Source organism: Chiloscyllium punctatum, chromosome 1, assembly GCF_047496795.1.
Source record: "Chiloscyllium punctatum isolate Juve2018m chromosome 1, sChiPun1.3, whole genome shotgun sequence".
NCBI classification, from domain to species: domain Eukaryota; kingdom Metazoa; phylum Chordata; class Chondrichthyes; order Orectolobiformes; family Hemiscylliidae; genus Chiloscyllium; species Chiloscyllium punctatum.
Genome location: NC_092739.1, coordinates 153,766,321 through 153,790,083, shown reverse-complemented (window position 1 = coordinate 153,790,083; position 23,763 = coordinate 153,766,321). Strand labels below are relative to the sequence as shown.

General features: G+C 40.7%; 1 protein-coding gene across 1 annotated transcript in view; it reads left to right on the top strand.

Moving 5' to 3' along the window:
• atrn (attractin) overlaps positions 1 to 23,763 on the top strand; it is a 394,002-nt gene that overhangs the window by 235,757 nt on the left and 134,482 nt on the right. The window contains exon 26 of the mRNA XM_072577202.1: positions 11,634 to 11,712. Within this exon, the coding sequence (XP_072433303.1) occupies positions 11,634 to 11,712 (79 nt within the window). The remainder of the gene's footprint in view (positions 1 to 11,633; positions 11,713 to 23,763) is intronic.

Genomic DNA, 23,763 nt, shown 5'->3' with positions numbered 1-23,763 from the left:
ATGACCAAGGCTGAAGCCAGTGCTATGTGACAAAATTTGTGGGGGATGGGGGGGAATGGGTGATGCAGAGGCAAAATGGAAAACAGGGGAGAAGGGTAGCAAAGGAGGAAGAGGAGAGGAAAAAGGTGATGAACGAGTGGGGAGCGAGAGAAAGAGAGACGATCAAGAAATAAGAGGTACAGAACAGTGAAAAAAATGTTAAAAAATAAATAAAATAGATTAAATAAAATTATGGAGCAGAATGAAAACAGAGGGGTTGAGGTGGGATAATCATCTGAAGTTGTTGAATTCAGTGTTGAGACCGGCAGGCTGTAACGTGCCTAGTCGGAAGATGAGATGCTGTTCCTCCAGTTTGCGTTGAGCTTCACTGGAATATTGCAGCAGGCCAAGGACAGACATGTGGGCCCATCCCCCACATATTTTGTCACATAGCACTAGCTTCAGCCTTGGTCATTCACAGCTCCTAATCTCACTATAATCTCTCTCTTGCACTGTCATTATCACTCTTTATTGCTACCTTTGCTTCTGGAGCCATGACTCACCTTCTCTCAGCCTAGTATAAATGCCTCCCTGGGTCAGTTATACTCAAAACGTCAGCTCTTTTCTCTCCTTGTAGATGTTTCCAGACCTGCTGAGATTTTCCAGCATTTTCTTTTTTGGTTTCAGATTCCAACATCCGCAGAAATTTGCTTTTATAAGCAGGATGAATTTGTCAGTGCATTCTACAGACTAATTGGAAACTTACCAATTGTCAAATAATGTGTACATTTCAAATTTAAAAGCTTTGGTCTATCTGGTCTAGAAAGAAAATCTCAAATCTCATTACATTTCAGGATTTTTATTTGAATTCTTGCAACACGTTAAGCAAATATTGGAACGATGTCTTCCTGTGGCATTGTCCAAGTGCCGTGATAAAGTATAAACCAGAAAGGTTGTTCCGTAATCTGGTGTCAGTCATGTCCACAAGGAGGTGCCATCTACAAGTAAATTTCACAAACTGCAAGATGTTAGGTATCAGCAGGAAATGTTAGGAAATAAGTGCTCCTGAAATGAGAGATCTCTGTTTTCCCAGGTGAAGGCTTTATGACAGAGACATCAAAAGAAGTCTTCCTTTTCATGGAGTTGTCATTTTTCAGTAGGTGCAGGCGAGTAATGGTACTTAGTGAACTGGTTTGGTGTCAGCTGTGACAAACTGCTTTCATTTATGCAAGCCTATGTGGTGTTTAAAAGAACAGTGTTTTCATTTAAAGCTGTCTATATCCACTTCAGTCCATAGTTTGCAGGTGACAGAAAATTATTTTGCTTGAGATGCTTCTTGAGCAATCATCTTGTGATGCAAGATTGAATGGCATCTCAAGATGGTTGATGCTCTCTGAGCAAGAGTAGTCTCGTGTCTGTAACACCACCCCATGGCTCAACATGCAGATTGCTTCTACTAATGTAGACTTGTACTTTTTTCAGCTAGTTTGATCAGGTTTGAGAATTTTAAGGCACATTACTTGTGTAAATCTCTTTGCGTTTCAGCGTGCTCTGTTTTGATCCAATATTCATGTTCTTGCGAAAAGTAAATGAACAGTGCAAAATAGGTTAACATTGCTGTCTCTCCTTTCGGAAGACAAACCAATGTTTTAGACCTGAGAGAGCTGCAGCTTTTGAAGAGACATGATGCATTAATTAATATTTTTCATTCCCGAAGAATGCTGGGAGACAGCTTAATGTTTTGGTTACAAGTCTGTGTATGATGACAACTTTGCAGCCCTTCCCTTTTGCTTGTGACAAGTGTTACCTATCAGCAGTATTAGCCGGGATGCATTAATTTGAGTAATGTCATGGAAGGCTTTGGGAGCATTTTATCAATGTGGGCTAAGAGTAACATCGTTTACTTCCAAAAGCTACTTCCATTGCCCATTTCTGTTGATAGATCTCACTTAATTGTAGGAGGAATTGCAGAATGAAACAAGTGCAACATATATTCAAGTGTGGATTTGGTATGAGTTGGAAGGGTACATGGAGTGATGGTGTTTCCATAACCTAATTATTTGTGCCCTTGTTGATAGGTTTAGAATTTTTAACAAATGCATTCACTCTCTGCTGCCAGTTCCTTTTGAGATATGTGCCGGGTGCTGACAGGTGGGACTAGATTGGGTTGGGATATCTGGTCAGCATGGATGGGTTGGACCGAAGGGTCTGTTTCCGTGCTGTACATCTCTATGACTCTAAAATGTGATGATGTCAGCTATCAGGCCCTGGGAACTTGTCTGCCTTGAATTACAATAGTTTGCTGAGTACTTTTTCCTGGTGATCGTGTTCGTTTTAAATTCCTCCTTTTCTTTTACTCCGGATCTCACCTAAAAGGGGCATAAAATTTCCTTGGAAAATAGGATTAATGAGAATCCCAAGGCAAATTGCATGTATGTTCTGAGCGAGAGGGTAGTTACGGAAAGGCTAGGTCCAGTCAAGGGCACAGGAAGAAATTTAAGCAAGGAGCTGAAGGAATTTAAGCAAGGAGCCAAAGGAAGTGGGTGAGGGTCTGAATGAGTGCTTAGCATTGCTGGTTATGTTCATGTTCTAGGGCATGTTGCTATGAGAAGGAGGTCATGTTGGGTGTCACAGTCATAGAGATGTACAGCATGGAAACAGACCCTTTGGTCCAACTCGTCCATGCCGAGGAGATGTCCCAACCTAATCTCACCCCATTTGCCAGCACTTGGCCCATATCCCTCCAAACCCTTCTTATTCATATACCCATCCAGATGCCTCTTAAATGTTGTAATTGTACCAGCACCAACCACTACCTCTGGCAGCTCATTCCATGCAGGCACCACGCTCTGCATCAAAAGTTGCCATTTAGGTCCCTGTTATATCTTGCCCCTCTCACCCTAAACCTGTGCCCTCTAGTCTGGACTCCCCCACCCCAGAGAAGACACTTTGTCTATTTATCCTATCCATGCCCCTCATGATTTTATAAACCTTTGAGGTTACTCCTCAGCCTTCATCCCTCCAGAGAGATCAGCCACAGTCTATTCAGCCTCTCCCTATAACTCAAATCCTCCAATCCTGGCAACATCCTTGTAAATCTTTTCTGAACCCTTTCAAGTTTCACACCATACTTCTTATAAGAAGGAGACCAGAATTGCATGCAATATTCCAACAGTGGCCTAACCAATGTCCTGAAAAGCCGCAACATGACCTCCCAACTCCTGTATTCAATACTCTCTGACCGTTAAAGGAAAGCATACCAAACGCCTTCTTCACTATCCTATCTACTTGCAACTCCACTTTCAAGGAGCTATGAACCTACACTTCCAGGTCTCTTTGTTCAGCAACACTCCCTAGGACCTTACCATTAAGTGTTTAAGTCCTGAAAGGTTGGGCACACTTAGATTATTTTCACTGGAGTGTCAGAAGTAATTTGAGAGGTGTGGATAATGGGTGTCTTTATCCCAGGGGGGAAATATAAATACTAAGGAGCATAGCATTTAGGATGAGGTGGGGGATGTTTAAAGGAGATGTAAGACAAGTTCTTATGCAGATGGTGGAAGGTGCCTTGGAGCATACCATCAGAGATGGTAGTAGAAGCAGATACAACATCAATATTTAAGAGGCATTTAGAAAGACACATGAACAGACAGAGCATAGAGGGATATGAACCATATGCAGGTAGATGGGAATAATTTGGAATTTTATCATGGTTGGGGGGCAGACATGGTCGATTGAAAGGCCTGTTCCTCTGCTGAATTGTACTATGTTCTATAACCTCTGCATTACTACTATGTTGCTATTGACATGGTTTCACTGTCTTTCACCATAAAAACTGAATCACAGTGTTGATTGTGTCTCTGCCATTCGTGTTTCTCCCCAGTTTCATTGTCTAAGGGATCAGCATTCACTTTCACTACTCTTTCTCTTTATGCATTTATAGAAGCTTCTATTTTAGATTTTTATGTTTTGTAATGAAGCCTTGTCCTTTTATTACTTTTTAGTAACCCATTATTGATCTTTAAAAGTTTTTCAATCCTCCAGCCTGTCACTGACCTTTGCAATATGATATGATTTAGTTTTCTCCCCCATACATGGAATGTGGGTGTTGCTGGCTGTCTGACTCTAGTTACCATTGAGAAGATGGTGATTAGCTGCCTTTTTGAACCATTGCAGTCTAGTTTTTCTCTTACATTAAGTATGTAAGTTAGCCCGCTGAGCTAGAAAATTTGTTTTCAGATGTTTTGTCACCATACTAAGAAACATCATCAGTGAGTGTCTCTGGCAAACCCAAACAAGCAGACACAACACAACCTAAAACTACGGCCACTTTACCTAACATCAAAGACATATCAGATATGACTTCCAGACTACTCAGACCCCTTGGTATCATGGTAGCCTACAAACCTACCAACACACTTAAACAGCAACTAATGAAATAACAGGATCCATCAGATACTACCATCAAATCTAACGTCATTTACAAGATACCATGCAAGAACTGTAAAAAAACATACATTGGACAAACAAACAAGAAACATGCCAGCAGGATACATGAACACCAACTAGCCACCAAATTACACGACCCACTATCACTAGTTTCCATACATACAGACAAAGAGGCACACCACTTTGACTCGGACAACACACCCATCCTAGGACAGGCAAAACAAAAGGCACGCAAGAGAATTTTTAGAGGCATGGCATTCTCACCAGAACTCCATCAATAATCACATTGATTTTAGATCCTATCTACCTTCCCTTGAAAAAAAGAGCCAGAAATGACATCGCCCACCTTGAGAAACCAAGACCTAGAAAGAGAGGTAGGACAGGCCACCAGCGCTTCACCAGAGATTGTCACTGATGATGTTACCTAATATGGTGACATCTGAAAACAAACTTTCCTAACATTATTTTGAGCTCATTGCTTTGCCATGAGAGCCATCTCTCCCTCCCCCATCCCTTCCAATCTTGGTTTCTCTCTGGAATATGTTTTAGTTGGGAATAATTGAATTTCTTACGTTTCTGCCACCGTTCATCTCTGGACTCCATTTTAGAATTTCCACTCTGTTCACCAGGGTTAAATCTGTCCTCATGCTTATGTAATTATCTTTGTTTAAACCAGAACACAAATACAGGACTCAAATTTTGTGTCCTCAAACTAAGTTTGAAATTCCAACATGCTACAATCGCTGTTCTCTACACAATCATTTTTGATGTGATTATAGATTAATCCCATCTCATTACATGACACTAAATTCAGAACAACCTGCTCCTTGGTTCATTCCTCAACATATTGCTCCAAGAAACAATCTCCATTTCACTCTGTGAACTATCCATTGAGTCGAGAGTGTGGCCTGGAAAAGCACAGCAGGTCAGGCAGCATCCGAGGAGTAGGAGAATTATCGTTTCGGGCAAAAGCCCTCCATCAGGTTTAAGGCTTGTGAGCCAAGGGGGTTGAGAGATAAATGGGAGGGAGATGGGGCTGGGGGTGGGGAGGTAGCTGGGAGTGCGATAGGTAGATGACGGTGAGGGTAATGGTGATAGGTTGGAGAGGAGGGTTGGATAGCTAGGTGGGAAGGACGATGGAGCGGTAGTACAGGTTATGAGGGTGGTGCCGAGTTGGAAGGTTTGATCTGGGATAAGGTGGGGGGAGCAGAAATGAAGAAACTGGTGAAATCCATATTGGTCCCATGTGGTTGGAGGGTCCCAAGGCGAAAGATGAGGCATTCAGGTTGGATGATTAGGGTTTGGCGATGGAGGAAGCCCAGGACCTGCATGTTCTTGGTGGAGCAGGAGGGAGAGTTCAAGTGTTTGGGGCGGTGGGGTTGGTTGATGAGAATGTCCCAGAGATGTTCTCTGAAGCATTCTGCAAGTAGACGTCCTGTCTCCCCAATATAGAGGAGACCGTATCGGGTGCAACGGATACAATAAGTTGAAGTGCAGGTTAAACTCTGATGGATGACGAAGGCTCCTTTGGGGCCTTGAACGAAGGTAAGGGAGGAGGTGTGGGTGCAGGTTTTGCGATTCCTGTGATGGTGGCAGAGGAAGGTACCGGGAGGGGAAGGTGGGTTTGTCAGTGGGGTATAGACCTGTCGAGAGTCTGGAGGGAATGGTCTTTACTGAACACAGATAAGAATGGGGAGTGAAATATATCTCTGGTGGTGGAAATTGCGGAGGATGACGCGATGTATATGGAGGTTTGTGGGGTGGAAAATGAGGACTGGGGGGTTCTGTCCTTGTTGCGGTTGGAGGGGTAGGTTTCGAGGGCAGAGGTGCAGAAAGTGGATGAGATGTGCTGGAGGGCCTCATCGATGACGTGGGAAGGGAAATTGTGCTCATTGAAAAAGGAGACCATCTAATCTGTTTTGTGGTGAACTGGTCCTCTTGGGAGCAGATGAGGCAGAACTCTCTGTTGAGGCTACCCTTACTAATTTGACTAATCTTATCTACGTCCATATTAAAATCGTCCATGTTGTACCTTTCTTGCAAGCCCCTTACACACATTCCTTAATTACATTGGTTCAACTGTGGATCTACTATTTATGGGACTGACTAATATCATTTCTCGTTCAAAGCATTGATCTCTTTCTTTCCTACCAAAGCTGCAGCATTTCCTTTTCCTTTCTCTATGTCTTCCTGATTCAATGAGTATCCTTCGAGATTAATTCTTAAACCTTGTCTCCCTGAAACCATGCCTCTGTAAAACCACCAGATCATATCCATTTGTCTCTGTTTGTAAACTCATTAATTTTGCTTAGAATGTTACGCACCTTCAGATACAAAGACTTTGCTTATTCTGCTGTTATCCCATTTCTTAGATTAGATTAGATTAGATTACTTTTTTTAAGATTAGATTAGATTACTTACAGTGTGGAAACAGGCCCTTCGGCCCAACAAGTCCACACTGCCCCCGCCGAAGCGTAACCCACCCATACCCCTACATCTACATCTACCCCTTACCTAACACTACGGGCAAATTAGCATGGCCAATTCACTTGACCTGCACATCTTTGGACTGTGGGAGGAAACCGGAGCACCCGGAGGAAACCCACGCAGACACGGGGAGAACGTGCAAACTCCACACAGTCAGTCGCCTGAGGCGGGAATTGAACCCGGGTCTCCGGCGCTGCGAGGCAGCAGTGCTAACCACTGTACCACCGTGCCGCCCACAATACCACCGTGCCGCCGGTGATTCCTTGCTCCAGTATGATGTGTATATGTTTTGTCCCTTCCTTTCATTTTCAGAACTATCAGGCTTATCACTAACATGCGCTTCACCCTTCTTGAATTTTGTTTTATTGATTTTCCATGCAATTGAATTCTCCCTCTACCCTACTACTTGTATTGATGGCTTATGATCAGTTTGCTCAATTTTCCCTTTGAACCCCACTCTCATCCACATAGGGAGCAAGAATCTTATAACTGTTAGAAAAGGACGGGGGCGGAGGATCTTGAGGGATTACTGCCTGGATCCTTCCACCTGCCTTTTCATAGTCAGAGCCTCCTATCCTTGACCACTGACCGAATTTAAGATAGTTGATGGGGTGTGATTGCCTCTTGCACCATAGTGCCCAGGCAACTCAACCCACTCCACCCCTATTTCTCCACCCACCACAAAAACAACAGAAAAAAACTCCCTGGTATATCATAGCGTCCGAACCTCGGACTGCACCTCATGAACTCTGAGCCCAAATTCCTGGAGCAACCAACATTGTTACGGATGTGCTCATGATGAACCACAATGAAGTCCACCGGCAGTGACATATCACCTGGCTCTGCATCTCTATTTATTAATTAGTTTTTCAATTTATGTTTTTCAATTTACTACTGATTTTTAGCTTTCAACCTGTTAGTGTTTCTCCTATTTAGCCGTAAAGCAAATCCGAATAGGTCAGAGTAAAAATGTTCTCTGACCAATCACGTAGGTTTGCCATTTGTGATTTTATGGATCTGTGGAGGTGGCTGTATTGGATCATCCACGTGACACTTTTTGCCTAAAATTGTCATGAGTGCCTTATCTTGCCTTATCTTTTACACTGATTTGCTAAGCTCCCCCATCATTGAAGATTGAGATAGTTGGGGAGCCACCTTCTCCTATATGTTGTTTAACTGTCTACCAGCATTCACCATTGTTTGTAGCAGGACTGCAAGGCTTGTATGGAATTACTAAGCCCTGTGAAGGCAGGTAACTAACAATCAAGTATTTTGTAAATCACAAAGTGCATACTCAGTAGCCGTGAAAGTGTAATAATTTGGATAATATATTCAAACATTATAATTTGATTGGTTCGTATAATCCGATGTACAAGGTTTGAATATGATAGGATGATAAAGTCATATCTACTGACTTGGACTGTAAAGTAGAATGAGTACCGTTGGATAGAAATAACTGCATAAATGTGTAACCTTAGTGGAAACCTGTTATCTCAATAATATAAATCGTCTTGTAACAATTTGGAGAGTTGTGCACCATCATTCAGTACACCTCCTATGCAAACACCAATAAATGCTTTGACAAAGAAACTAAGTCTCTTGTGATCTTTGTGGAATCAAAGAGTTAAAAATGTTTACTTTCACCCTGTTTATCACTTGCTGTATATACTGTTTTGCACATGGGAAGACCTGTTATTATAATTTCGACAGGTTGCCAACACATTTTCAGGTATTCCTGGCATATCCTCTTATCACATCTCTACTATTAACATCAAGCTAATGGATCAATGCTGGTTCAATGAGTATAAGAGGACTTTTTTGTGATTGCCCGTTGTGCTGGAATACAGTTCAGTTGTTGCTGATGGCCCACATTACCTCATGGATGCCATTCTTGGGTTTTAAGATCAGTTCAAAGTCTGTTCCACTTAGCTCTGTGACATAGAAATGTAAAAAAGTAGGAACAGGAATAGGCCATTTGGCCTTTCAGGCCTGCTTCTCCATTCAGTGTAATGATGATAACTCGTGCAACTCTCTACCCTGTTTCTGTGATTTTTCCTCTCTGTGATCCCTCTAATCCTAAGAGCTTTATCTGACTTCAATGGTGGGAAAGATGCTGGAGTCAATTATAAAGGATGAAATTACGACACATCTGGATAGCAGTAACAGGATAGGTCAGAGTCAGATTTATGAAGGGGAAATCATGCTTGACTAATCTTTTGGAATTTTTTGAGGATGTACCTTGAAGATGGACAAGGGAGATCCAGTGGATGTAGTGTACCTGGACTTTCAGAAACCCTTTGATAAAGTCCCACATAGGAGGTTAGTGATCAAAGTGAGGGCGCATGGTATTGGGGGCAAAGTACTGACTTGGATTGAAAATTGGTTGGCTGATAGGAAACAAAGAGTACTGATAAACTGCTCTCTTTCGGAATGGCAGGCGGTGACCAGTGGGGTACCGCATGGATCAGTGCTGGGGCTGCAGCTTTTTACAATATATATTAATGATATAGAAGATGGTATTAATAGTAACATTAACAGATTTGCTGATGATACAAAGATGGGTGACAGGGTGAAATGTGAGGAGGATGGTAGGAGATTACAGGGTGACCTGGACAGGTTAGGTGAGTGGTCAGATGCATGACAGATGCATTTTAATGTGGATAAATATATGGTTATCCACTTTGGTGGCAAGAACGGGAAGGCAGATTACTATCTAAATGGAATCAATTTAGGTGAAGGGGCAGTACAGAGAGATCTGGGTGTTCTTGTACACCAGTCAATGAAGGCAAGCATGCAGGTACAGCAGGTAGTGAAGAAAGCTAATAGCATGCTGGCCTTCAAAACAAGAGGGATTGAGTATAGAAGCAAAGAGGTTCTTCTGCAGCTATACAGGGCCCTGGTGAGACCGCACCTGGAATATTGTGTGCAGTTCTGGTCTCCAAATTTGAGGAAGGACATTCTGGCTATTGAGGGATTGCAGCATAGCTTCACGAGGTCAATTCCTGGAATGGCGGGACTATCTTATGTTGAAAGATTGGAGCGACTGGGCTTGTATACCCTTGAGTTTAGAAGACTGAGAGGGGATCTGATTGAGGCGTATAAGATTATTAAAGGATTGGACACTCTGGAGGCAGGAAACATGTTTCTGCTGATGAGTGAGTCCCGAACCAGAGGACAAAGCTTAAAAATAAGGGGTAGGCCATTTAGGACAGAGATGAGGAGAAACGTCTTCACCCAGAGAGTGGTGGGTGTGTGCAGTGCTCTGCCCCAGAAGGCAGTGGAGGCTCAGTCTCTGGATTCATTTAAGAAAGAGTTAGATAGAGCTCTCAAGGATAGTGGAATCCAGGGTTATTGAGGCCGTGATCATAATGAATGGTGGTGCAGGCTCGAAGGGCAGAATGGCCTACTCCTGCACCTCTTGTTTATTGTCTAATTCTTTAAAAATATTCAATCTTAACCACTTGCAGTGGTAGAGCATTCCACAGGCTCATCACTGTATGGGTGAAAGACATTTTTCCTCATCTTAGTCCTAAATGGTTGAGCCTATATCCTTTGACTGTGACTCCTGGTTCTGCACTCCTTGGTCATCAGGAACATCCTTCCTGCATTCACCTTGTCGAGTCCTGTTAGAGTTATGTAGGTTTATGGTTTATGGGTATTCTCAGTGTGTAGATGGAACTTTATCTCCACAAAAACTTTGCAGTGGACACTCATGCACAGATACATCTGCAGCCAGCAGATTGGTGAGGATGAGGTTAAGTATGTTTTGCCTCTCAATGCTGTTCAACATGGTAGAACACTAAGTCATCAACTGAAGGTGTGATGTTCTATGGTAATCATCATGACGTTTCCTTGTCTCTGTTTGACCTGATGCCTTAAGGCTTCTGTAGTCAATGCTGAGGATTACCATGGCAACTCCATTCTGACTGTGCCCCCGCGCCATAATTTCTGTTGGATCTACCTTGTCAGTGGGACATATAATACTGGGGTGATGGTAGTATTGTCTGGTGCATTATCTGGAGAATATGATTCTTTGGGCATGATGATATCAGGCTATTGCTTTACCAGTCTGAGATATCTCTCCCAATTTGACACTTGCTTCCAGATGTCGCAATGGAGGACTTTGCAGGTTGAATTTGCTGTTGTTATTTCTGGTGCTTGGAACAATACCAGCCGCTCCATGTGGTTTCATTCCTTTTTTTGAGACTGAGACTATTTTGATTAAATAATTTGCTCGTCTATTTCAGAAGACAGCTAAGAGTCGACCACATTGCTGAGAGTCTAGAGTTACTTGTTTGCTAGACCAGGCATGGACATTAGATTCCTTTTACCTGAAGGATATTGTTGTGTTTTTATGACAATTAACATGGTTTCATGATCATTATTAGCCAAGAATTCCAATTTTAAAATCACTTGCATTCCATCATCTGCTGTAGGTTATTCAAACATTACTTGAGTGTCTTAGTTCTTTATCCTGCAGTAATACTACTCTGCTATTGGTCCCCTATTATAGACCCCTCGTACAAACAATGCCTTTATTAAGGAACTGCTGTTGAATATCAAAATGATTGATTTTAAATGGAAGTAATTTTAAAATTTACCTGATCTTTGCTTTAAGTCGTTAAGCCATGTGGTTCGGTGCCAAAAGCTGACTTCTAGCTTTAGATGGATGTTTTTCTCAGCATTGACTGTTGTTTTTTCAAAAAAATATTTTGCAGTTGTTTTCTGTCGTTACTATTGGTGGCTGCTGTGGTGTGGAAGATTAAACAGAGCTGCTGGGCATCAAGGCGGAGAGAGGTAAGCTTGTGTTCTCGGAAATATCAACTGACTACCCTTACCCCATCACCACTCGACTATATCTTCATATTTGTGCTTACTGACAGGCTAACTTGGTAATTAATCTTGCATTATTTTGCTGCATTATTTGTGCCGCATGATTTTGTGGCCCCTATGACAAAGGAAAATAAATCTGCAAAACTAAATTTATTTAGGGTTAAACCTTATGAGTCCTCTGGGCAAGTGTGGTTTTGTGAACGTGTAATGATGTAATTAACAGCATAAAACTGATGCAACTTGTTTCAGTAGTCCATTAATTAAGGCACAGATACTTAAAAATAACGATGCAATATTTAAATCATAGACGGAAAAATTATGTTAAGTTGTGAACACAGTACAACAAGTGGACTTTGTAGAATGTGTAATATAGAATGTATGGAATGAGAAGCATTTAAATATTGCTGCCTTTTCTAAAGGCTGAAGCTTATATTTGAGTGTAGTTTCATTTGGTATTGCAACATTTATGTCTTTGCCCAAGTACACTACCTTCAGATGTAAATCAAAATGACAATTGGGATATTTGACCATAGAAACCATGATGGATCATTCTGTTAATCTTCACATGATGCCTGCTGGATACATCATGTCAGGGTAGTGGTATTTGTCTTTATTCTAAACAATTAACATTCCAGACAACAGTTAATATTTCGTGAAAATGAAAGAACTCGACAGGAAAAGTGGCCCACCCATAATTAACAAAATATTGAAGGAATGGGAAATGCATGGTAGGTGCAGTATAACATAGTTAAATGTAAACAATTGCATTTTCGTAGGAAAAACAAAATAGTAGAGTATTGTTTAAATGTTAGATTAGGAAATGCTGATATTACAAAGTGACCTGGGTATCTTTGTACATTGGCCATTCTGGCTTTTGAGAGAATGCAGCGTAGATTCATGAGGTCAATTCCTGGAATGGCGGGACTATCTTCTGTTGAAAGATTGGAGCAACTGGGCTTGTATACCCTTGAGTTTAGAAGACTGAGAGGGAATCTGATTGAGATGTATAAGATTATTAAAGGATTGGACACTCTGGAGGCAGGAAACAGGTTTCCGCTGATGGGTGAGTCTCGAACCAGAGGACACAGCTTAAAAATAAGGGGTAGGCCACTTAGGACAGAGATGAGGAGAAACTTCTTCACCCAGAGAGTGGTGGGTGTGTGGAATGCTCTGCTCCAGAGGGCAGTGGAGGCCCAATCTCTGGATTCATTTAAGAAAAAGTTGGATAGAGCTCTCAAGGATAGTGGAATCAAGGGTCATGGAGATAAGGCAGGAATAGGATACTAATTGAGGATGATCAGCCATGATAATAATGAATGGTGGTGCAGGCTCGAAGGGCAGAATGGCCTACTCCTGCACCAATTGTCTATTGAAAAAAAAATGCAAGTGTCACAAACAGCAAGACAAATGATATATTGTCCTTCATTTCAAGAGGGATTGATAACAGGAATAAGTAAGTCTTAGTGCAACTGTACAGGGCTTTGGTGAGATCACATTTGGAGTATTGTGCACAGCTTTGATCACCTTATCTCAAGAAAAACTTGCCATAGAGGGAGTTCAGAGTTGAAAAATGTGGTGCTTGAAAGACACAGCAGGCCAGGCAGCATCTGAGGAGCAGGAGAACCGACGTTTCGGGCATAAGTCCTTCTTCAGGAAAGGGCTTATGCCCGAAATGTCAATTCTCCTGCTCCTCAGATGCTGCCTGGCCTGCTGTGTTTTTCCAGCACCACCTTTTTCAACTCTGGGCTCCAGCATCTGCAGTCCTCACTTTCTCCATAGAGGGCGTTCAGCAAAGGTTCATCAGACTGATTCCTGGGATTGCACATTTTGCATATAAGGAAAGATTTAGTCACCTGAGCCTGTATTCACTGGAAGAATGAGAGAGGAACTCATTGAAATGTATTAAATTATGCCGGGGTGGATAGACTAGATACAGGAGTAGTTTTGCCTGGCGTACGTCATAGTCTCAGTACATGTAATAGGCCATTTTGGAATGCAATTAGAAGAGATTTCTTCATTCAGGCGATGAATGCGTAGAGTTTTCTGTTGCAGAAGCTATGCAAGAAAAGTCACTGAATATATTTAAGAAAAAAATGGACTTCTGATACTAAACATGTCAAAATTTGGGGCAGAATCGTGGCATTGAGATGGAAGATCGACCGTCGATCCTTTCGAATGGCAAAGTAGCCCGATGAGTTAAATGCTCTACATCTCTTTTCAGTTTCTGTGTCATCAGATCTTGATTATAAACTGACATGCTAAGAATTATTTTCTGTTAATAAATTAATTTGAATTGATGATAGAATGCATTCCCTAACAATAGTCTTTATGACTGTTAAAGCACAATGTTCAAGCACTAAGTGGGAGCACAAATGAAGTCTTGTTTGTAGTTCAGATCTCTTGTTTATCTTGTGTCTTGTTTTGTTGTGGAGAATTGAAATGCAGACAGTACTTCACATTATTTTGGCTTTAGCTTTACACAGTGCAAGATGAAGTGTGGGTTTGATTTACTTTGTTTTCCTGTGGGTGATGAAAACTTGCTGGTAATACCTTATACCAATTTACACAAGATAAAGTAATGATCAATTCTAAGGATATGTGTAAAGTTGCTTATTTTAAGTTTTGTTTCAAATTTCGGCCTTCCAATTTCACAATATTTAGAAACCTTCCCTTTTTTTAATAGCGATTTGATGTGGAAGCCATTGAAAGTCAACAACAGTCCTGCTATAGTTTTCGTTTTATATCAGAATGTCAGGAAACAAATGCATGCAGAAAATGAAGGCATTGTTATCAATTGTGCATAAATATTTAATGTTGAAGAATAATGATAGTAATATTGTATTTGGGTTTTCATGAATTTCTGACAGAAAGGACAGAAAAAAAATACATATATCTCACATTTCATGTCTCTTTTCATTTAAAGATGGTAATGATATTTATTACTTTACAATCCTTTGGGATTTGGCTGAAGTCCAATGAGCTTTGTAAAACATTTACACCAGGAATTGCAACAATTGACTCAGGTCCTACAGAACTCTGGGAGCCTTTATTTAAAGATTTTTTGAAGCTATGTTCACACTTCACCACCCTCCCCAGTACATGATCTTCATTTTTGCAATCTGCATTCATCTTCATACTCAACTCTTTTGTTATTTGTATGTCCAGAAATATTTTAAGTACCATAAGATTTTTTTTTCTAATTGAGTACAGCAGTTTCCCATTGTCACCCATGTTGAAAGCACATTATGTACGTCAGAGTTTTCTAAATGTATGCAACTCAGTTGCCAATGAACTGAGGGATTCAGTTTGTCCACAAACAACAATCACTTAATATTAGTGGACAAGTTGTTTTTAGAAAAAAAATTAAAAAGCTAATGTAATGTCAGTCCAATCCTGAGGGTTGAAGCATGAAAGTAATGTTACAGCTCTACAGAGCCTGATGTAAAAGGCATTCCTTTCTGGACATTGCATACTAGCTTTGGCAGGGGTTTGAAACAGATTTACCTTATAATGCTGGAGTTCACAGGATTTAAACTATGTAGACAGTATGCACAGACCAATTGAGCATTGCCTCAAAAATGTAGGCATGATTACGTTATACTACTTAAGGTAATCATAGAAGTTGATATGTTTTGTAGGGAAGGACTACAACTCCCAAAATGTTTTCAAACTGGGTAGTGAAGGTCCAAATCTTCTCTTCCTTCAAACCTCTCTCACCCCCACCTAAAGAAAAGCTATTGTCTGAGATCAATGTAAGAACTACAATCGGCAGATTTTTATTGGCAACAATGTTTGCATTATCAGAACCAAACTGGATTAATGGAATTAAGATGCAAATTGGCCATGATTCAGTTTAATGATGGAACACGCTTGAAGGTTTGAGTGGCCATTTCCTGTTCCTATTGAAGTCTGTCCAGACGTCAGAGAGACGCATATATGAGCACTGCTGTTATCCAATTATAAGAGTAAAGCACAGTTTCGCATATGAGCCCTTCATCCTGACTCCTGATAAAGGGCATCGATTCTGCTGCACCTCAGATGCTGCCTGACAGCTGTGCTTTTCCAGTTCCACACTCTTTGACTCTGATCTCCAGGATCTGCACTCCTCACTTTCTCCACAGACATCCCAGTGTTTGTATTACCAGCAAAGCCGTTGACCAGAGCAAGATGTTTTGGATCAGTTGTCAAGCTAAACCAGTAGTCCAAAAGTGGATGGGTATTGGCAGGGATTTGGTGGAATTATTCAGTCAACATTTAAGATATTGTGTGTTAATGCAGTGGCAGAAAGATCAGCGGGAGTGTTTGTAATACCTTGTGAAAGGTTACTGTCTTTTTAATGTATTAACAACTCCACAGAAGTGACGACTCTGGCAGGTTTATATTAAAGATATCCTTCATGTCTTATTGTAGAATACTGTTTAGTGGCCTTGTGGTTATTAAATTATGAGCTTGTAATGCTGTAGTTTCATTCTCTTGATTTCTGCTGCAGTTTGGTAAAGCTTAGGCTTAGGGGAACCTTAAATTCGATTAAAACTGATAAGGGAGGAAGATAGTGAAGACAGGCTCTACAGTAAAAGGCAAAAAGCTCAAGGCTAACTCAACGTTTAGCACTGGCTTTGCAGTGCAGAAATAATGTTTGAGGAAATGATTCTGTCACATAAAAACATGAGAAAGCTGCAGTAGTTTTTTTGCATTATTTTCGATAAAGCTGCTCAAAATGGATGAACTTTAAGCATGAGTTGCAAATTCTTGTAGCTTGCTAAGATAAATGGAATGCTTCAAACTTTAGTGGGTGGAAGATTTCTGTAAATTTCTGCTGCTACAGAAGATGTCAGTTTTCCTTTTAGAATGGTGTGATTGTCATTTATTCTTGTGGGAAACTCATAATCCTGCAAAAGTGTGGTATTAGAAAAGCATCGAGAATAGGTCTTGGGAATATTGCTCACCATCCAAAAGATTTAAAAAAACTGAAAAATTTAGATCTTTGGCAGAAAACTGAATGTTGGTAAAACATCAACTTTAATGTTTGGATAAAATGATCTGTTCCGTAAGGGTACAGAACAACCAATTGCTGATATTGTAACGCATAAATGATCAATCGCTGTCTGGTCCAGAATTTAATTCAGATTGTTAATGCTGAAATTTTTTTCAATTTATTAAATAACTTGAATGACTTAAAAAAAATAGAATCATACAGAAAAGGCCCTTTGGCACATTGAGTCTGCACCAACATAACTAAAAGCATGCTAATCCCAATTTCCTGCACTTGTCCCATATCCTTGAATATTATGTTTGAAGTACTCATCCAAACTTTTTTCAAGGGTTATAAGGTGTACAGCCTCCACTACTTTCCTAGGCAGTGCATTTCAGAATCCCACCACTGGCTGAGCGCAAATGTTTTTTTCCCAAAAAAGTCTGACTATGACATAAATGTACCACTGGTAAGTCTTTTGCTTTATAACCATCAGAGTTAAATGGTATGGATGATTAACTGGAATACGTTTTGACTAATTTGGGAGAATAGAACATTGAAGGTGAATGGGTTTTCTTTAGTGTTGAAATTTTGAGTGTTTCATGTAGCATGCATCCCTTGTTTCTTCTCAGCTGCAGATATGGTGTTATATGTACTGTTTATCATCCTTCACCATTTACTACCTTGCATTGATGTACTTTATTCTAGTTTATTCTATTTTCCAAACTCTGAAACTCTGCATCTAATTTTGTTCCTCCTACGGTTTGACTTTTAAAATCGAAGGCTGTTTTCTCCCACACTCACCTCCTTGATTTGCACATGTCCCATCTTTTAATACGTGTGTTCTACAAATGTATTTCTTCAAAATATGTTTCAAATTGTCTCATCTCTGAATGACTAACAGCAGGACTTAATGGCAGACTTTTACTCTGCAACTCTGAAAGCTTTTTTTAAAAATGTGCTGTCTTGTGAAAAACGTATACCCAAGTGAACGAAAATGATTCAACTTGAAGTATTTCACTTAATGTTAAACGTTACTTGTCAAACTCAACCGGTATGTACAGGTGGGAGTCCTGATCTGATGAGGTCATTGGTACTAATTAGATCTTGTTTACTTATACTGCTGCACATTTTTTTATTATTTCTCTCAAGCTCAAATTGTACCTTGGGTCTTAGCAAGAGGAATTTGATCGAGCATAAAGTGTGCGATCTGACTAGAGCTTTATGAAATTTGATTATCACCTCTCCTGATGCGTATCCTAAGGTGTTTACTCTATAATTTCTTATCCAGTTGGCTTTGTTCATTGCTGCTCTCATCATTTCATTATTTTTAGCATCATGTTCTCAAATATTTTCAACTTGTACTTTTTCAGCACTAGTTATACCTGCATCCAGCTTCCTTATTGTGTGTAACTCCTTGTATTTGTTATTATGATCCTAATCTCATTCAGTTCCTCCTACAACTTTCAAACCAAAATGTACCCCCTCCATCTCCAATTCACTACTCTATAAATGCAATTTTCTTCCTCCTCCTCTTATCAGAGGTACATCAGTACCTTTTGTGGCCTTGGAAAATCCCAGAGAAATAATTTGAATGACTTAAAAAAAAAATAGATTCATACAGCGCAGAAAAGGCCCTTTGGCGCATGGAGTCCGCACCGACATAACTACCACGAAAAGTATGCTAATCCCAATTTCCTGCACTTGTCCCAAATCCTTGAATGTTATGTTTGAAATACTCATCCAAATTTTTTTCAAGGTTTGTAAGCTGTCCTGCCTCCATTACTTTCCTAGGCGATGTACCAAGTTAAAAATCACACAACGCCAGGTTATAGTCCAACAGGTTTATATGGAAGCACTAGCTTTCAGAGCACTGCTCCTTCATCAGGTGCTAATATCGTAACTCACAGAATTTATAGCTAAAGTTTGCAGTGTGATGTAACTGAAATTATGTATTGAAAAAGACCTGGATTGATTAAGTCTCTCATCTTTTAGAATGAACATGTTGGTTTCAGTTCTTTCTTATGTAAATCTCAGAACTTTTTAACAAAGTTACGCTCTCAAGTGAACTTTAACAATTGGTGTCATGTTGGCCCAGATATGGGTATGTGTGATGAGGTGGGGAGGTGTTTGTGTGTGTGTGTGTGTGTGTGTGTGTGTGTGTGTGTAGGAGTGTATGTGTGTGTGTGTGTGTATATATAGTGCAATGGGATCACATGTAGTGTGACATGAACCCAAGGTCCCGGTTGAGGCCATTCCCATGAGTACCGAACCCACCATGCACACACACACATATAAGTTTGTGGGGTGAATTTATACTTGCACAAATTAGATTTTATTTTGCTCAAAAACTGCATGAATCCATGTAAGATTCTGTAAATCCATTTTTCAGATTAGAATCAGCCTGACCATTGTGGCACAGACAGTCTCACACAGGGAAGCTCACACCTTCAATACATTATCTGGCTGACATGACACCAACTGTTAAAGTTGACTTGAGAATGTAACTTTTAAAAAACGTTCTGTGATTTACATGTGAAAGAATTGAAACCAACATGGTCATTCTAAAAGATGAGAGACTTAACTAACAATCCACATCTTGTTCAATATATAATTTCAGTTACATCACACTGTAAACTTTTGCTACAAATTCTGTGAGGTTATGATATTATACTCCACAACCACCTGATGAAGGAGCAGCACTGTAAAAGCTAGTGCTTCCATATAAACCTGCTGGACTATAACCTGGTATTGTCATTTTTAACTTTGTACACCCCAATCAAAACCAGCATCTCCAAATTGTGCTGTGTAGTCACTGTTGGCTTAAGATTTCATCATGGTAGTAATATGATGATGATTAGATCAACTGTTTTGGTGGTGTTCATTGAAAAATAGATTTTTGCTAGGCCAGAGAATTTCTTTGTAATAAAACAAGATGTCTTGGTTCTGAGTCCATCTAAAAGAACTGACGACTGCCTCAGTTGAATTTTGATTGGATAGATCATACAAAACTCCCTCGGCACTGTAACGGAATGTGTGTCTGTAGATTGTATTGACTTGAACGCACAATGTGACTGCAGTTAGTAAAAAGGTCTAACAACACTACCTCAATCAATTTGGAGGTAAGCAGCATTTCTTTTAAATTAATTGAATTGTACTTCAGTATAATTGTTAACCTCACATGTTACAAAAAATTATTTTCTATAAATTATATACAGCATCATGAAATATTTTGTTCATTGTGACTTAGCTGGAAAGTATGGATTCCATTGCCATTATCTGCACATTGTCTCCAATTCTTTCCTTATTTAGCTATAATTGGTTTTCCTAAATTTCTCTCACTCAGCTATCATACTTTATTTGCCTTCATTGGCACTATTCAGTCGTTCTCAGGAGATACGAGAAAGCAAACTGATGGACAGATATTCTGAAATTTAGGGTTTTTTTTCCATCTTCGTAACTGTCTGGTCACTCTTGATAGCTCCTCAAATGACACCTTGCAGCTGACTTGAGAAATCCAATAGAATGGAGGTCAAATCTACCACTGTCAATTCATATCTATTCATAATCTATTCATGTTTTACTATGTCTTTAACATAGTAAAACATCATAAAGCAATTTCAGAGGACATTTAGCAAGCAAAATTTGACGTGTCACCAATGCGTATTAGCATAATGTCCAGTCAGCTTTTCATAACACAGCATGAAACTCTTAACTTGCAGTCTGTGTCTTTGGCTCAGTCTGCTTTTTCGTATTCTCCTTTTATTATTGTAATTGAAATATAGTGGCAAAGAAGCCAGTTGATCCATTGAAATCATGCCCAGGATAGGGTTGAGTAATTCAGTCATTCTCAGATTGCTACTCTGTCATTCTGCAAGTTTATTTTTCACAAGTGTCCATCCAATTTCCTTTGAAATCCTTATCTCTGTCTCCAATGCCCTTTGTGCACAGTGCATTCTATGTCGTTACTGCTCACGTACTAAAAAAATTCATCCTCTCATCACCTTTTGGCATCTCTTAAATCTGTGTTGCCTAATCCTTGCATCATTGACTGTTTCAAGCAACTTTCATTTGGCCCGCCTTCTCTGAAATTGTAATCCTAACGTTCCTATTAAATTACCCTTTGTTCTTCTTGAAGTAAAGAAAATCGCCCTTAGCTTCTTCAACCTAAATTTGAAGCTGGAATCCCTTAGTATTGCTGGAACCATTCAGCTAAATCCCTTCTACACTCCCTCAGGAATTCTAGCTTGCACCTTAGCAAAGTGTCGATCAGATCTGGACACAAAACTCTAATTGCAGCTGAATCAACACTTTATAACTGTTTAGCCAACCTTCCCTGTTTTTTTAATTTGATGCCTTTATTTGCCAGTCCCCAGATTCCGTATGTATTCTAATTCTCAGTATTTCTTGCTGTATACTGTAATGAATCTCCAGTTGCCTTTGTCCCTGTACACTCTTGGGAACAGTGTCATTCTGCGCATATTGCCTCCCCCTACCCTTCTGCCAAAGCTATCACCTCATACTTCTCTTTATTAATTCCCATGTGCCACTTCTATTCTACCGACTTGTATCATTTGTCTTTTCTCTTTAATGAAACTTATAGTCACACATCGAACCTCAGTTGTGGGTAAAATCCTGGAATCTATTATGAAGGATGAGATTTCTGAATACTTGAAAGTGTGTGGCAAAAAAGGGCAAAGCTAGCATGGTTTCATCAAGAGGAGGTCATGCCTGACAAATCTGCTAGACTTCTTTGAGGAAATAACGAGCAGGTTAGACAAAGGAGAGCCAATGCATGTTGTCTTCCTAGACCTCAAGAAGGCTTTTGGCAAGTTGCCACATAGGAGGCTACTGAGTAAGATAAGGGCCCACCGTGTCAGAGGCAAGGTGCTAGCATGGATCGAATCTTGGCTCTCTAGCAGAAAGCAGAATGGGGATAAAAGGTGACGAATGGTGTTCCGCAAGGCTCAGTGTTGGGACCACAACTTTTCACTTTCTACATTAAAGATCTAAATGAAGAACATAGAACATAGAAGAATACAGCGCAGTACAGGCCCTTCAGCCCTCGATGTTGCGCCGATCAAAGCCCACCTAACCTACACTAACCCACTATCCTCCATATACCTATCCAATGCCTGCTTAAATACCCATAAAGAGGGAGAGTCCACTACTGCTACTGGCAGGGCATTCCATGAACTTACGACTCGCTGAGTGAAGAACCTACCCCTAACATCAGTCCTATATCTACCCCCCCTTAATTTAAAGCTATGCCCCCTTGTAATAGCTGACTCCATACGTGGAAAAAGGTTCTCACTGTCAACCCTATCTAACCCCCTAATCATCTTGTACACCTCTATCAAATCACCCCTAAACCTTCTTTTCTCCAATGAAAACAACCCCAAGTGCCTCAGCCTTTCCTCATAGGATTTTCCTACCATACCAGGCAACATCCTGGTAAACTTCCTCTGCACCCGTTCCAGTGCCTCCACATCCTTCCTATAGTATGGCGACCAAAACTGCACACAATATTCCAGATGCGGCCGCACCAGAGTCCTATACAACTGCAGCATGACCTCAGGACTCCGGAACTCAATTCCTCTACCAATAAAAGCCAGTACGCCATATGCTTTCTTCACTGCACTATTTACCTGGGTGGCAACTTTCAGAGATCTGTGTACATGGACACCAAGATCCCTCTGCTCTTCCACACTACCAAGTAGTCTACCATTAGCCCAGTAATCCATCTTTTTATTACTCTTACCAAAGTGAATCACTTCACACTTAGCTACATTGAACTCCATTTGCCACCTTTCTGCCCAGATCTGCAGCTTCTCTATATCCCGCTGTAACCTACCATATCCTTCCTCACTGTCTACAACTCCTCCGACTTTCGTATCATCCGCTAACTTGCTCACCCAACCTTCTAACCCTTCCTCCAGGTCATTTATAAAAATGACAAACAGCAATGGTCCCAAAACAGATCCTTGCGGAACACCGCTAGTGACGGCACTCCAAGATGAACCTTTGCCATCAACTACTACCCTCTGTCTTCTTCCAGAGAGCCAATTCCTAATCCAAACCTCCAACTCACCCTCTATGCCATATCTCTGTATTTTCTGCAGTAGCCTACCATGGGGGACCTTATCAAACGCCTTACTAAAATCCATATATACCACATCTACCGCTTTCCCCTCATCTACCTCCTTAGTCACCTTCTCAAAGAATTCAATAAGGTTTGTGAGGCACGACCTGCCCTTCTCAAAACCATGCTGACTATCCTTGATCACATCATTCTTATCCAGATGTGCATAAATCCTATCCCTTACAATTCTCTCTAAGACTTTGCCCACAACAGAAGTGAGACTCACTGGCCTATAGTTACTAGGATTATCCCTACTCCCCTTCTTGAACAAGGGAACCACGTTTGCTAGCCTCCAGTCCTCTGGCACTACTCCTGTCGACAAAGAGGACACAAAAATCAAGGCCAATGGCTCTGCAATCTCCTCCCTTGCTTCCCAGAGAATCCTAGGATAAATGCCATCAGGCCCAGGGGACTTATCTATTTTCACCCTTGCCAGAATTTCCAACACCTCTTCTCTACATATCTCAAAGCCATCCATTCTACTTATTCGTGCCTCAACCTGGGGAAGAAACTGAAATGATGCAAAGATAAGTAGATAAGTAGAGGGACAGGTCACATTGAGGAGGCGGGGAGGCTGCAGAAGAATTTGACAGGTTAGGAGAGTGAGCAAAGAAGTGGCAGATGGAGTACAACCTGGGAAAGTGTGAAGTCATGCACTTTGGTAGGAAGAGTAGACGCATGGACTGTTTTCTAACTGGGGAGAAAATTCAGAAGTCTGAAGAGATTTGGGAGTTCTCGTCTAGGAGTCTCTCAAAGTAAACGTGCAGGTTGAGTCAGTAGTTAGGAAGGTATATGCAATAATGGCATTTATTTTGAGAGGACTTGAATATCAAAGCAGGGATGTACTTCTGAGAGTCTATAAGGAATGTTTGAGGAATGTTTGAGTACTCAAGGTTGAGAC